Source organism: Phycodurus eques, chromosome 15, assembly GCF_024500275.1.
Source record: "Phycodurus eques isolate BA_2022a chromosome 15, UOR_Pequ_1.1, whole genome shotgun sequence".
Taxonomy (NCBI): Eukaryota; Metazoa; Chordata; class Actinopteri; order Syngnathiformes; family Syngnathidae; genus Phycodurus; species Phycodurus eques.
Window position 1 is genome coordinate 1735714 of NC_084539.1, and position 14462 is coordinate 1750175.

Genomic DNA, 14462 nt, shown 5'->3' on the forward strand with positions numbered 1-14462 from the left:
CCAGTCCTTCTTCTCCTTGGCCCGGTTGAGACGTTTCCTATGTTGGCTCAGGTGGCTTAACCCGAGGAAGCCGACAGTTGCAGGTGCTTTGAGTTTAGTAGATGATTTGTGTGACACTCAGTGGAAAAGATTTATGGCCTGCAAAATTTGAGCGGATTTTTTTTCCACAGTATTCACTTTTTTTCCCCCCTGATTTCGTGGGTTTTAATGAGCTGGAAAGCCAAATTATGTAAAAATAAATAAATCAAATAAACAAATACTTGAAACTGTTTCAATTGTGGGCCCAGAATCAATAATCTACTTTTCATACAATATGTTATAAGTACTTTATCTTGGAACAGTTGGTGTACATGATTATTTCATTTTTGTTCCCAATGATGTCTTTTGTTAATCCCAAAATTAGGATTGAACTAATTGTATTTGTTGAACTACTGATGTAAATGTACTTGTTGTCCACAAGGTATATACAGTGAAACGGACACGTTTGTGGAGATGTCATGGTATTTCTTTGAAAGTTCCTTATTAACACACGAAGATCGGATTTGAGACGTTTCGAGCTGCCCCGCTACCAGAGCTGTTTACCGCGCCAGGAATGACCTTCACGCTGTGATAGGTTGCTCGCGCTCACCAGACATCGTGCACGCCATTCTATTGGCCCACTGTTACAGCCTGACGCACGGTCGCCATTCTTACTTTCTGATTGGCCAGGAAATCTGCGCGCTTGGTCGCACTGCACATCGACAAGTGTACCCTGCCATCTGATTGGTCCTATAGCCTGGCTATGTAGCGCCTAGGTTACGTTTCCCTGTTATCCTCGTACATAAATACTCTTCTGCCCGAGTTACTGCAACTTTTTGAGCTGCTGCTTAGTTGGCGCTCGGTCGAAACACAATTACATAGCTGACGTTTGACTCACAAAGGTAAGAATTGATTGACGTCTACAATTCCACTCGATTCTTGTTTGTACATATGTACAGTCGATGTTTTCGAATGAGCTTGCTCGGACATGGATGTCTATGGAATTTTTGTTCCCCCACATCATATGAAGACTATTTAATTGTGCGATTGTTCTGAGAAGTTGTAATCTAAGTTGTTTGTTGTTATTTCAAGATGTCACAAGATCGAAGTGAGCTAGCTGTGCTGAGTGCTAAAGCATGTCCGTCGATCTATTTTGTCCGGGTAGGAATTAGGAAACGACCCAAGCATGACGACTTTTTTTGGTGCCTTGTTATAGCTAATGATGAGTTTGTCCGAATAAAATGACCCCCCCCCCCTTTCTATCTTTGTCAAATGTGGCGTCCAGAATGTGGTGTTTGCCGTTATATATGGTTTAATGTCACCCCGTTAGCAGGATGAACGAGTTACAGATGACGGGTCTGCCACGAATGACCTAGCTTAACTTTTGGCAAATTCCGTTGGCCTTTCACCCAGTTCCCTCTTTTTTTTTTTTTTTTTTTTTTCCTTTTCCTTTTCTCTCTGGGTTCAATCAGCAAAAAGCCGAACGTTGAGTACGTCTTATCTGTTGCTTCCAACAAGTGTAGATACCGTTTGGGGAAAAGTCGCTGACATAACTTGTCAACCGACACACCATAGCCATAGTAGCTTTTTGTTTTTCGGTCTGTATTGTGTTGTTAATTCATGACACTGTATTTGGCAGGACGAGTTGGCGTTTGATCTCACTATTGCAATTGGTTTGACTGTGCCCCCACACGATTTCTCTTTTTCAAATGACAAGTACCAGTTTAATAAATATTGGGCTTATTGTAAACCTTTAAAGATAACAATTGCCAATAATTCAAATACTCATCAGCAAAATTAATTGGGTTTTAAAGGGAAATACAGTGGGCCTTGTCTTTACCATAATTGATCACATTTCTATGAAAATGACCCGTATAACCTTGAGTTGAATGATGTTCAACCTGTACAGGATGCCTGGATCTGCCTCGATCAACTGCTTGGGGCCGTGGCCAAAAGATGTGGGTATCATTGCCATGGAACTGTACTTCCCCTCTCAGTATGTGGACCAAGCCGAACTGGAACAGTTTGACGGGGTTACGGCCGGCAAATACACCGTGGGCCTGGGTCAAGCCTGCATGGGCTTCTGCTCGGACTGCGAGGATATAAACTCCCTTTGCCTGACAGTGGTGCAAAGGCTGATGGAGAAGAGCAGCCTGTCCTACGATTCCGTAGGTCGTTTGGAAGTTGGCACTGAGAGCATTATTGATAAATCCAAGTCTGTGAAAACGGTCCTCATGCAGCTGTTTGAGGACTCTGGCAACACTGATGTGGAGGGCATTGACACCACAAATGCCTGTTATGGTGGGACGGCTGCACTCTTCAATGCTGTAAACTGGGTTGAGTCCAGCTCATGGGATGGTAGGTAAACACATTTAAAAAAAAAAAAAAAAACTGTTAAGGTGTAGAGACGTTATCAGTTTAAGTTTCTATTTTGTTGATCATTGTTCCACGTTGACAGATTAATGTAATCCTCATCGACCATTATGTGTTTCAGTCCAGGACTACTGTGTTGCTGCTGTGTTAAATCATCTTTCGAGACGATGCTGGTGTTCAATAGGCAACACTTTGTATCTTTTTTTTTTTGTTTTTGTTTGTTTGGTTGATCTTTTCTTCTCTCCGCAGGCCGTTATGCCTTAGTTGTAGCAGGGGACATTGCTGTTTATGCCTCAGGAAGTGCCAGACCTACAGGGGGCGCCGGTGCGGTGGCAATGCTCATTGGGCCCAATGCGCCTTTGGCCTTTGAACGAGGTGACCGACAAAACACGACGATAAGACCTCGGGTTTCTTCTTCATGGTATATAAGGGGGGGGGGGCTTCTGTAATCACCATTTTGAGAAGTAAAGTTGAGTATTTTATGGGTTTAAGTATAGAGGAAAAATAATACATTATAGATTTTTATATGGGAGGGGATAACTATGATTTCAAAAAAAAAAAAATAATAATAATTTAACCTTAAGGTATTAGCTTTTAAAAAATTTGTTTTTTTAATATATAAAACTGCGTTAAAAAAACAGCTTTATGCTTACTTTCAATCGGATATAGATTAAGATTATACTGAAGTCTTTCTATTCAACAACTGGCTCTCAAACAATAATTGCAAAGATCAAACACGTATGCAATCACCATCTTAAAATGATCGCAGATGTGAGGATGTTTTTTTTTTTTTTTTTTTTTTTTTATATAAATGTGTGTTGAAATGTTAATGGACGTAAACACTTATTCACTATAGTGTATCCACGCGAACGATCTACATCGTTGTCTAATCCATCCCAAACTCAGCAACACCCAACAGAGCTCCACATAATTGATTACACCCACTTAGAATTTTTTTTAACCATTTCTTGGCCATTTTTAGATCAGAATATATTCTGTAATATACAGATTTTTTTTTTTTTTTTTTTTTTTTTCTCCAAATGCATGCAGCTTTGCTAGACTGTTTGTGTCGTATATATTTTTTCGCAACATGAAATGAATTTGATCGAAAATAAACATGAGTGCACGTTGACAAATGTAAATTGTAATCAGTGGCCCATATTGTGTAGTATAGTATGGCATAGAAAATATTGATTCTGAAAAGCTGTCAAGGTTTTCTAATATCTCTATTGGGGAGCACATGATATAATGCCATACAGTGGGTACGGAAAGTATTCAGACCCCTTTTAAAAATTCCACTCTTTATTATAGTGCAGCCTTTTTGCTGAAATCATTTTAAGTTCATTTTTCCCCCACATTAATGTACACACAGCAGCACCCAATATTGAAAGAAAAAAAATTAATTGTTGAAATGTTTGCAGATTTATTAAACAAGGAAAACTGAAATATCACACAGCCATAATTATTCCGACCCTTTGCTGTGACACTCCTGTATTTAACTCTGGTGCTGCCCATTTCTCCTGATCATCCTTGAGATGGTTCTACACCTTCCGTGGAGTCCAGCTGTGTTTGATTATACTGATTGGACTTGATTAGGAAAGCCACACACCTGTCTGTAGAACAGCTCACAGTGCATGTGAGAACAAATGAGAATCATGAGGTCCAAGGAACTGCCTGAAGAGCTCAGAGACAGAAAGACCAGGATGGCTGGTTGCAATGGAAGGAAAGATGAATGCGGCCAAGTACAGGGGTATCCTGGACCAAAACCTTCTCCGGAGTGCTCAGGACCTCAGACTGGGCCGAAGGTACACCTTCCAACAAGACAATGACCCTGAGCACACAGCTAAAATAACAAATGAGTGGCTTCAGAACAACTCCGTGACTGTTCTTAAATGGCCTTGAACTTGAATGATTTTAGCAAATGGCTGCAATATAACAAAGAGTGAAAAATTCAAGGGGGTCTGAACACTTTCCGCACCCACTGACTCGTACTGGCCGTTCGGCTTGCCACAGAACAATTTGAGCACTAAATACTCGTTACTATGGGTGTTGTGATCCCCCTGTCAGCTAGCTAAATAGCGTATCCCCATATCAGCACAACATGGTGTGATGAATACCGCGAAGACGAAGAAAGCGATACAGTCGACCTTTGGCATAAATGCGGGACCGTCAGCATTTCTGTGGGTCAAGCTCCAGTGTTTCGGTGCCATCCATGCATCCCAAAACGAAAGATTCAAATTAGAATGGTCAACTCGTGGCTTTGTTGTCTGCTGCGCGGAGGTTCACAGTGTGTCGATGTTTGAAATGTATCAACCTCCACATGTTGTCTCGCGCCGGTGGGTCTCCCAATCATTCAACGGCTTCAGTTTAGCGGGGAACCTGTGGAATTCAATGTGTCTGGTCATGATCATGTCCCTTTTGTCTGTTTTACAGGTCTGCGAGGAACGCACATGCAGCATGCCTATGACTTCTACAAACCTAACCTCATGTCTGAGTATCCTGTGGTGGATGGCAAGCTGTCTATTGAGTGCTACTTGCGTGCCTTGGACCGCTGCTACTCCGTCTACCGGAATAAGATCCACGCTCAGTGGCAAAGAGGTTGGTTGAATGTTAGATTTTACACGTGATAGAAACTTAAGGCTACCAATATTTGTTTGTCTATATAATTTTTTTTTTTTTTTTTTTTTTTTTTTAAATTAAAAAACATTTTTTTAAATTTTTTTTTCCAAAGTTTTTTAAAAAGTCACTAAAAGCAAAATGTCCAGTGTTTAATCCTTTTTTTGGTTGAATTTGAATAAGCTATGGTCACATTTACAAAACGTGTGAATTAAGAGGGTTCATTATTTTATTTTTTTACATTTTGAAATTTGAGATGACAATGACTTTCAACTGTAGGTATAATTGAATATGGAAGTAACCTACGCCAAGGGAGGCCATTGAGTCATTTGTATTCTAAAAAACTGACCATGGTACATGTTAGGGTTAGGGCCCAACCGAAATAATTCTGATAGCCAATTAAAAATATATCATGAATCTAATAATAATTTTGGTCCCTTTTAACGCTTACAACAACAAAGAGATCAATTACGGGCAGAACGTTTGATTGTTTTACAATACTTTGCCCTTTACGATATGTTCAACTTGACAACAGAGAGGAATTTTCAAGCACAAAAACGTGTCCAAAAAAAAAGAACATTAACTGATGAATGTATCTTTAGCTTTAGGCCATAAATGGATGCAGCATATAACCGACATAAGTGAAGTTACTGGCAAAACATTATTTGAAGGTGCTATATTTGATCAAACCAACTTTTCTCGTATTTGGGATGTAATATCGGCTCTATGGTGCCTCGGCAAATATGTGAAGTATGAATTAAAGTCATCCGCGCATACCCGAGTGCCGCCTCCGATAGAATTGCGAACGTTGCTTTTCACAATGTGACCGAGCGGGTGCATGGATTCCGGGAGGAAGCGTGCATGAAAGTCTTCATTCGCCATATCAGCAGACGCGATTCAGTCACGTGACTCTGTGGCGAGCAAAATGAACTGGCCAACATAACTTGACGTTATTAATGGTTCAATATTGCCACGCAATGTTCTCGTGCAGTGTCCTGGCTAGATTTCCTGGGAAATTGCCTTTCCTTTCTCCACGACAGAGGACTCCAAGAAGCGCTTTTCTTTGGAGGACTTTGGCTTTCTTGTCTTCCACTCTCCGTACTGCAAGCTGGTGCAAAAGTCTTTGGCCAGATTGATGCTGAATGACTTTCTGAGACACCCCTGCCCAAACACCGAGACGGGCCCCTTCAACGGCCTCGAAGCTTTCAGGTAAAACTGCCGACGGGCACATCTGGACAGGCGGCCACGCTGATTTAAATCTTTGAGCGTGTCATTATGTCCGTCTAGATTCCGTCAATCAGGAGGACGATACGCTAATGTTGTCTTTGTCCAAATAGTTGCTGTGTTCCATGAGGCTTAAAGGCTTAATCTATAAAAAATGCGTTGACGTTCTTCGCGTCGATAATTCCGTAAAACATGTGCCGTGTGTTGTCTTTTCGTCCTATTTGTGTTCTTTTGGCAGAGACGTAAAGCCGGAGGACACTTACTTCGACCGGGACGTGGAGAAGGCCTTCATGAAGGCCAGTGCGGACTTGTTTGAGAGAAAGACCAAGCTCTCTTTGCTCATATCCAACCAGAACGGAAACATGTATACCCCTTCGGTCTACGGCTGCTTGGCATCGGTCATTGCGCAGTGAGTTTCAGCAAGAAATAGACATTCAAACAAAAAAAAAAAGTACGTGCTCGGATTGTGTTCACGTTGAACGCAATCGGCATTTTTCTCTCGTCGGAAACTGAGTGACAGCCGGCGAACTGGCGCGACGCTACTCGGATAGGTTTTCAGGCCGCCTCAAACTTGTCTCTGCGGGGGAAAAAACATTGACATTTCTAAACTAGAGGTTCCACTGCTTTTGTGCATTTCTTAAAAAAAAAAAAAAAAAACTTTCAGAGTTGTAAAAAAAATGTATCTGTAGGATGTAAAATAGGACCGAATGTTTTCACCATCTTTATGACTTCCCAAAATAGGCAACACACGTGCTCAATGACTTTATCTGTTGGGTGTAAATAAATAGTCTCTGTCACATTTTTTTTTTTTTTTTTTTTTTTTTTTTTTGTTGCAGACGCACATCTTCACAGTTGGCAGGTCAGAGGATTGGAGTCTTCTCCTACGGGTCAGGATTTGCAGCAACTCTGTATTCTCTCAGGGTCTCACAGGACCACACACCTGGTGAGTTCCTCACAATTCGGCTCACTTGCCTGACATGACTCCATCGTGGTCGCGTTACGAAATTGTAGAAATACACTTTTTTTTTTTTTTTTTTTTTTAAAGTCGACTGTTCCCCGCCCCCCCCCCAGGTTCTGCTCTTGACAAACTTATCTGTAGTTTGAGTGACCTCAAGGTCAGACTGGAATCAAGGAAGAAGGTTTCACCTCCTGTCTTCTCTGAAAACATGAAGCTCAGAGAAGAGGCCCACCACCTTGGTATGATTTTTATTTAATTTTTTTTAATCTTTTTTTTTTTTTTTTTTTTTTTTTTTTTTAGCAAGTTTATGTTGAACTTTGAAAAGAATGATACAACTAGTTGAATCCCAGCAAAACTTCCTAAACTGACCATAAACGTTGCTTGGCCAGATCGAAGAAACAATTCAATTCAAACTAAGCAGTCGATTTAAATAAGAGTCTGTGAAACGTTCTCTTTTAGGGATGTTACGTTTTATATTTGCAGAGTGCGCACTTCTCACTTTTGTACACACTTAAAAAAAAAAAAAAAAAGCTTAATTCCAATATTGTCGGGGCAAACTTAACACTCGTGCCAATTTGTTCTCTGCAAAGGTTGAATCGAAGCAATTGGACCGTGCTTGTTTTTTTCCCCCAACACATTTTATCTTTAATCCAAAAGGCTACTTCCTTTCGAAATTTTTGGGTGCATCTCTCAAGCAATTATTATCTATATGAACAGTGGGTATGGAAAGTTTTCCGACCCCCTTCACCTTTTTCATAACCGAGGTGGCATACGAGAATGAAAGTGTACAACTTTTTCATAACCTCGAGGGGGCGGTGGCGTAGTGGAATGAAAGTGTACAGCTTTTTCATAACCTCTAGATGGCGGCATCCATTTAGAAAATGTGAAAGTCTTTCATTTTCTCCTGTAATGCGCACTATTGACTTGACCATTTTTGAGGGCTAAGAAAATGCGCATTTTACTCTACAAATTTAATTGTTTGTAATGGTTTTGGTTCATCAGCACTTTCTTGCTTTCGTCACGGCGAGAAACCATTCATCCAAAATTGCGTTCTTGTTTTCACGTTGTGTTCACAAGCGCCTTTTCATGTCCTTCCAGCCAACTACGTCCCTCGTGGCTCCGTGGACGATCTGTTTCCGGGTACTTGGTACTTGACGCGTGTGGATGAGAAACACCGCAGGGAATATGCCAGGAGACCTCTGGACAATGACCTACCTTCGGAGCCGGAACGTCTCCGCTCCAGCAATGCCACCGAGGTACAGCTCCCATCCCGAGACTTGACCGCCTTAACACAGCTCACCTGTCTTCACGGTAATAATTCTTGGACTATTCGATTTATACCGTCTGTCTAGCGCATCCCGAGCCCGGCCAAGAAGATGCCACGCATCCCGGTCACCACCTCCAACTCTGACACTGGCGTCGGCAACTGAGAGCGCTCGGCTCTCTCCGTCAAGGTATCGAGGTCCAGTCATTTGGAAACGGTGCAAACACGTGCGGTCAAAAGGCCAAAGTGTTAACAGCGGAGCTCGTGGACAGCCTCAGACACTGCTGAACCACCGGTCACTGGCACATCCCCCCCCCCCCCCCCAGTCTACACGGCTATCAAGCGTGGACAAAATATTTCATGCCTAATTAAACTCATTATGATAATCTGCGGGTGTGAGGAAAACCTCATTTAATATTGCACATTTTTGGCTATTTTTGTCACTACTTTGCCATCTCCAAATGTATTTTTGTAACTTAAGCATACCCTGAATACAATTTGAGATGCAAATTGACATTGCACGGTCATTGAGACATGAGTTTGATAATCAGCTAGTTGACTGTTTCCGTTGCTCCCAAGCAAAACAAAAGAAATGTTTTATCTTGAATCTGCTAAATCGTGAATATTATACATTAAACTGCAAACTGGGACTGATGTTTTACAGATCTATTCTCCCACGGCACTCTAAACATAAACGCATGTATCTGCTAACTATAATTGAAAGAGATACTACACTACACTATTTGTAGGGGGCGAAATTGTCTGAAGGCCATTTGCATTAGTAGTAGTTCAATATTTTTTTTGTGTGCTTCTGTTATTGTCATATTTGGCAGGGAGCTCAATAGAAAAAAAAAATGTGCGTCTAGAACTGACGACAAGTCATTCTTGGTGGTTTCATTTTCTTTCTTTCGCCTGTGCCGCCCTGGTTGTTTTATTCCTGTCGAGTCTTGAATAAAATATCCGGCATGTGCATATATAAATACTCAGGTAGAAGCCGTGTGGCAAGCGTCAGTCTTGAAATAAATGTGGCTGTGGATAAGCTATAGACAAGACAATTGGAGTCAGGACAGTTCTACACGATGCCATTAAGAAGCCTTATTATATATATGTATCAAATGTACATATATTCTCAATTGTACAGTTAGCGTTGGTGCCTCCGCATGCTAGCGTCACAAACGCAATGCGGCTATGTTTCGCTCGTGTGACTGCAACGTCGTGTACCGCGTGGCTTGCCGAAAAGGTCACACGATCTTTATAATTTTGATGGTAATGTACGGTAAAAGCTGTAAGATTATTTATGCTTTGGAGATTGGTTTCAAATTCATTGTAGCCATTCCATTTCTTTAAACGTAGGAAATGAATAAATCAATACTGTCTGCAACATTTGTTGGTCGTTTTTCACTCAAATATGCGCACTAAAGACATATAATGTCATACCTTGAAAGTTTTGTTTCTGTGTTATTTTCCAAATCCCGTGCATCCAGCTGAAGTACACTACATAATGTTGGATAAGTAGTATCTTCTGTAAATATACTGGTACACACACACACACACACACACACACACCATTTCTGTACCGTGTGAACATAATCTCATACACGCACGACCTCTCAAAAGTGTCGTGGTTTCCATGAAAGCGCACTGTTGTATGCGCAGTAGTACAAGATGATGATGTTGCAGTGTTGGAAGAAGACTGCTCATATAAGGGAAGTTTGTTCACAGCCAGCAAGTCTCGGATCAAGTGCTGCGGTGTTTGAGAGAGAGAGGACCGGTCGCTCGGTAGCGCGAATTCTGTCGCGGCCGGAGACGTGATACTTATAAGCCTTCCGACTGTAAGTACAGTAATCCGTCCATCTTCTGTACCGCTTCCCCTCACGCGGGTTGCGGGCGCGCTGGTAGCTTGAACCCTTTCAGACTGCACTGGTTTTCTTGATGTGCACCGCGGGGGACCGCCTCAGCGCAAGCTTGCCCATATTTGGAAGTGGTTGCAAGGAAGTAGCCTGGAGGCTTTTCCCGCTGGTTTGGACATGAAATCGACTGTCTTTTTCCTTGTGTCCCAAAGCTCGGGACACTGAGACTCTGCATTTGTTTATACACGTATCTATCGATCTAGCTAATCTAAAAGGGCAAGACAGGATGTGGGCAATGAGCCACGTACCGCCAAACGTCATTTCTGGTCAAAAGATATTCTTTTCTCGACATGCTGTTAGATCGCTGCCGCTTTCCTCAAAAGCTCCCATCAGCTGATGAAGTTCAAGCCGACAACGTCGCTTCCAGGAACGGGGCGAGACGCTGGCTCCGGGCCTCCCCTTGACGAGACAAATTTTGACGAGCGCACTTTAGGAGAGGGGCAAGGGGGTCAAGGGGGTCAAGGACTCAAGCCAAGAGAAACGTGAGAACCCACAACCCGCCCGATGACTGTTTACCAGGTCCCTGACTGGCAACCGTAATCCCCGTACCGTTTGTGTGCGTGGTGGGGTGTAGCGCATTCAAATTGGAGAGACTGGTGGGGTTGAGGCGAGATGGTCCCAAGGCGATGACGACCCGTTAACCGTCACCGCCAACCAGCTCCCCAAAGGATGCGCGAATGAATTTGGTGCATTAAAAATCTGCACAGCATAGCAGGCCAGAGTGTCCATCTGCTTATTACGTTTGGTAAAGATATTTTCCACTGTTGTATACTCTTATGACACGATTTTTGCCGTGCAGTTCGGTATGAATAATTAACCCACAATGCATTGCGCACTTAACACGCCAGGAAAGCAATCAAATGCACTTTTTTTTTTTTTTTTTTTACAAAGGAAAATAACAAAAGAATAGTGTGGCGATAGTGAAATTGTGCATTTCTTTGCACTTTTATGGTTCTGCACCGTCACTGTGCATTGTAGAATTAACATACTGACCTTTTCCAAAACTAAAATAGATCAACAAACTGCTAAACATCAATTGTTCATGACTTTTAAGTATTTTTGTAATGTTTCATTTTTTTAGTCATAAATATTTCAAACCCAGAAGAATTAGGACAACATTGGTTGGTAAATAGAACATACTTTATTATCATAACTTTTTTTTTTCTTTTCCAGAAAGAATAGAACAGCAACAAACCATCTTAAATAAACAAAGTGATGACTGAAAATACTGTTCAAATACTCCCATACAAAAAATTAAAAACGTCTCTCTTCTGTGCACTCCTTTTGTTTTTGAAAAAACAAACAAACCCTTCCAAAAAAAAAAACAGGTGGTCTTTTGTGGAAAAATAAGCAACTCTGTGCAGAACAAATGTTTTGTTTTTGTGTATATGTTTTGCTTTTAGTGCGCTTCTTCTGTGTCTTAGTAAGTGCCTGGCTTTTGAAAACGTTTAGGTGCCTGAGTATCTGAGATTATATGTGAGGGTTTATTACCGGATTTGTCTGGAAAAAAAAAAAAAAAACCTAACAAGAAATAATAAAATAAACAGCGTGTTTTTTAAAGAAATGTCGGAGCCTATATTGTCAATGCAAATGGAAAAACACATTTGCGGTTCAGCACTTGGCGATTCAACTATCGTCGTGGAAAACGCCTATTGACGGTATATGCCTGCTTGTTCAAGAATACGCCAGTTATTTTGGGATTTCCGCTATTCGCGGCCGGGCCCGGTCCCGGTCCCGATCACCAGCGAATATCGGGGGTCCGCTGTACAAATTCGCCGGATGTCACCCTGGGCACTTCCGCTGCTTACCACCAGATGGCGTGCGACCCTTCATACGTCCCAGAGCTACATTCTGATGGTTCGTTCCGGGATTGCTACATACCAAACACTTTTGTGTTCATTTCCACAGTCACGGATTAGTTTCAAATGTGGGAGAAGCAGTAGGCGCCTGCTGGTTGAGTCCCCCCACCCCCACCCCACCCCGTGACGTTGGCCGCCCGCCCTGTTGCAGTGAACATATCCAGGGAGGAGTTTGGAGCTGCCACTACCCGAGGCGAGCGAGTGAGCGGATAGGGAGGGGAAGTCGGAAAACGGAAAAGAAAAAAAAAAAAAAAAAAAAAAAAAAACACACACACACAAAAAAAGAAAGCTTGCAATCTGCCCTTTCTCGGATGAATTGAAATCCCGCCACTGAAATTCCAAGGGGACGGTCGGCGGCACTCAGGTAGGCGCTGCGACCATTTTGCAACTTTCTAAAGTTTCCACCGTTCAATGCGAGAAGTCCCTGACGTCACCGGGGGGACTCGGAAGGAAAAGTTCGTGACGTCGATTTGCTAAGAAGTACAACTATTTGTAGCTTTAAAAAAAAAATAATAATAATAAATAAATACAAATAAATAAATAAAAAAGGCCATCTTGCGCGCGCGTGTGTGCAGTTCAGCGTCCAGTTGCGCTAATGGTGGCTAGGCGGCGTCCCTCCGCATATCCGCACCGGAGCGGGACGAAGCGCCGACCCCGCTCTGACGTGTTCAGCCTTCGACCGAACGAGTTCCTCTGAGCTCGAAGCAGACGGAGGACGAGTGCGCGTCCACATTGCCCCCCTTTATTTTCGCTAACATTAGCTTATTTATGATGATGGCGATTTTTCGTCGAGGCGGCTGGCTGCAGTTCGGCTCCGAAGGGCGTCGAAGCGACCTCGCGTTCCAACTCAAGCGGGCCTCGGGGCGCGACGAAACTTCGCAGCCTCGGGCTGTCAATTGTCACACCTCCCATGCCGCGAGGGTGCGACAATGTGCACGGGCTCGGCTAAAAGGCAAGCGTTGCCCTCAGGACAAGCGGCACAAAACCCCCTTTATTATTATTATTATTATTATTATTATGATCATCATTGTTATTTACAGATAGCATACTTCCACTCATTCCAATAAATAACCCACCAAACAACATCATCAAATGTTCGCCACGAAATAGCATCTCGAAGAAGAAGAATTAGAAGAAGAAGAAGAAGACGAATTACAAGAAGAAGAAGAAGAAGAAGAAGAAGCAGAACCTCCCAGAGGCATAGAACATAGACATTTCACGCAGGTCATCTTTCGCGACACCGTCGGGGGGAGGGGGGGCATGGATATAGAAATAGGCCTGTCACGATAATTACCATATCGACTTATCGTTCGGTAAACAGAACGGACACGATAAAAGTCCCACACAGACGCTGGCCGCTTGGCAAAATCAAGAAATACAGAAATAACACTGTCTTCGTTGACAGATAATAATGACCAGTTGCATCGTACACAAACGCATTCCAGCTGCCCTCGAAATGATCAATCATCTTTCAGGCATTTGAAACTTCCCAGTAGACCGCAGTCGTCGTTTTGTTTGATTCAGTTGAGACTTGTTGAGGTGTGAGACTGTTTTTTTTCTTCTCTCCTCTTCTCATTGATTGCTTTTTTGTTCATCTGCTCCTCCTAAACCCGCAAAGCTCACCTCCTCTAACTCATCCCAAACGGAAGACCCGGGTGGCTAATTTCACATCAAACCATCTTGGAACTTGCGCGTAAGTGCCGTCAACGTGTAGCGTCGGGGTCCACACTCGAGCCGGTTAAGGGGACTCGCTTTTCATTGCAGTCTGCCCGCGGTGTTTTCACTCAGCCATATTTGGTCAAGACCAAATTGTTTGGGCCACTCCTCCCGGCACAAACAAATCATTTGTTTGAGACTCGAGCCGATTCCCGAGCCTGCGCTCGATGCACGAAGGACCAGAAAAAAAAAAGCAACAACAGGCACTTCATTGCTAAGGTGGTTTGAATTGGTAAGATTTATTAAAAAAAAAAAAAAAAAAAAAAGGACAATTTTTAATGCAGCATTCTGAAGTTGTAGTCGAGCCACGTTGACTATTCGATTGTCGATATTCGATTTGACTCCATATTTAATGCGTTAAATATTTATAAATGTTTAAAACCCGACCAGACCTAACTGATTTACACGACAAAGCAGAAGTTTGATTTCACGATTAGAAACATCACAAAGCAACACGTGACTTTTCCCTGCAGGTAATTTCAAAATAAGAGAAGCCACGGTAGTCCAGTGTCCCGGATCTTTAA

General features: G+C 42.5%; 2 protein-coding genes across 8 annotated transcripts in view; both read left to right on the top strand.

Moving 5' to 3' along the window:
• Positions 1-763: 763 nt before the first annotated feature.
• On the top strand, positions 764-9834 carry hmgcs1 (3-hydroxy-3-methylglutaryl-CoA synthase 1 (soluble)). Of its 4 annotated transcripts, XM_061699028.1 has the most exons (10): positions 764-920; positions 1928-2376; positions 2641-2766; positions 4825-4989; positions 6048-6216; positions 6470-6640; positions 7068-7174; positions 7303-7428; positions 8288-8445; positions 8542-9834. In XM_061699028.1, the coding sequence occupies exons 2-10, from the start codon at positions 1929-1931 to the stop codon at positions 8617-8619; spliced, it is 1548 nt and encodes a 515-aa protein (XP_061555012.1). In that variant the 5' UTR covers positions 764-920; position 1928; the 3' UTR covers positions 8620-9834. The 4 variants fall into 4 exon arrangements, with proteins under 4 accessions (XP_061555012.1, XP_061555014.1, XP_061555015.1 ...); XM_061699030.1 differs by lacking the exon at positions 7303-7428; XM_061699027.1 differs by lacking the exon at positions 764-920 and having other exon boundaries at positions 1908-2376.
• Positions 9835-12374: 2540 nt separating this feature from the next.
• tln1 (talin 1) overlaps positions 12375-14462 on the top strand; it is an 83521-nt gene continuing 81433 nt past the window's right edge. For 3 of the 4 annotated variants that reach the window (XM_061699133.1, XM_061699132.1, XM_061699135.1), the window contains exon 1: positions 12375-12586. The gene's annotated coding sequence lies outside the window, so the exon portion shown is untranslated. The other variant, XM_061699134.1, reaches the window with a different exon arrangement.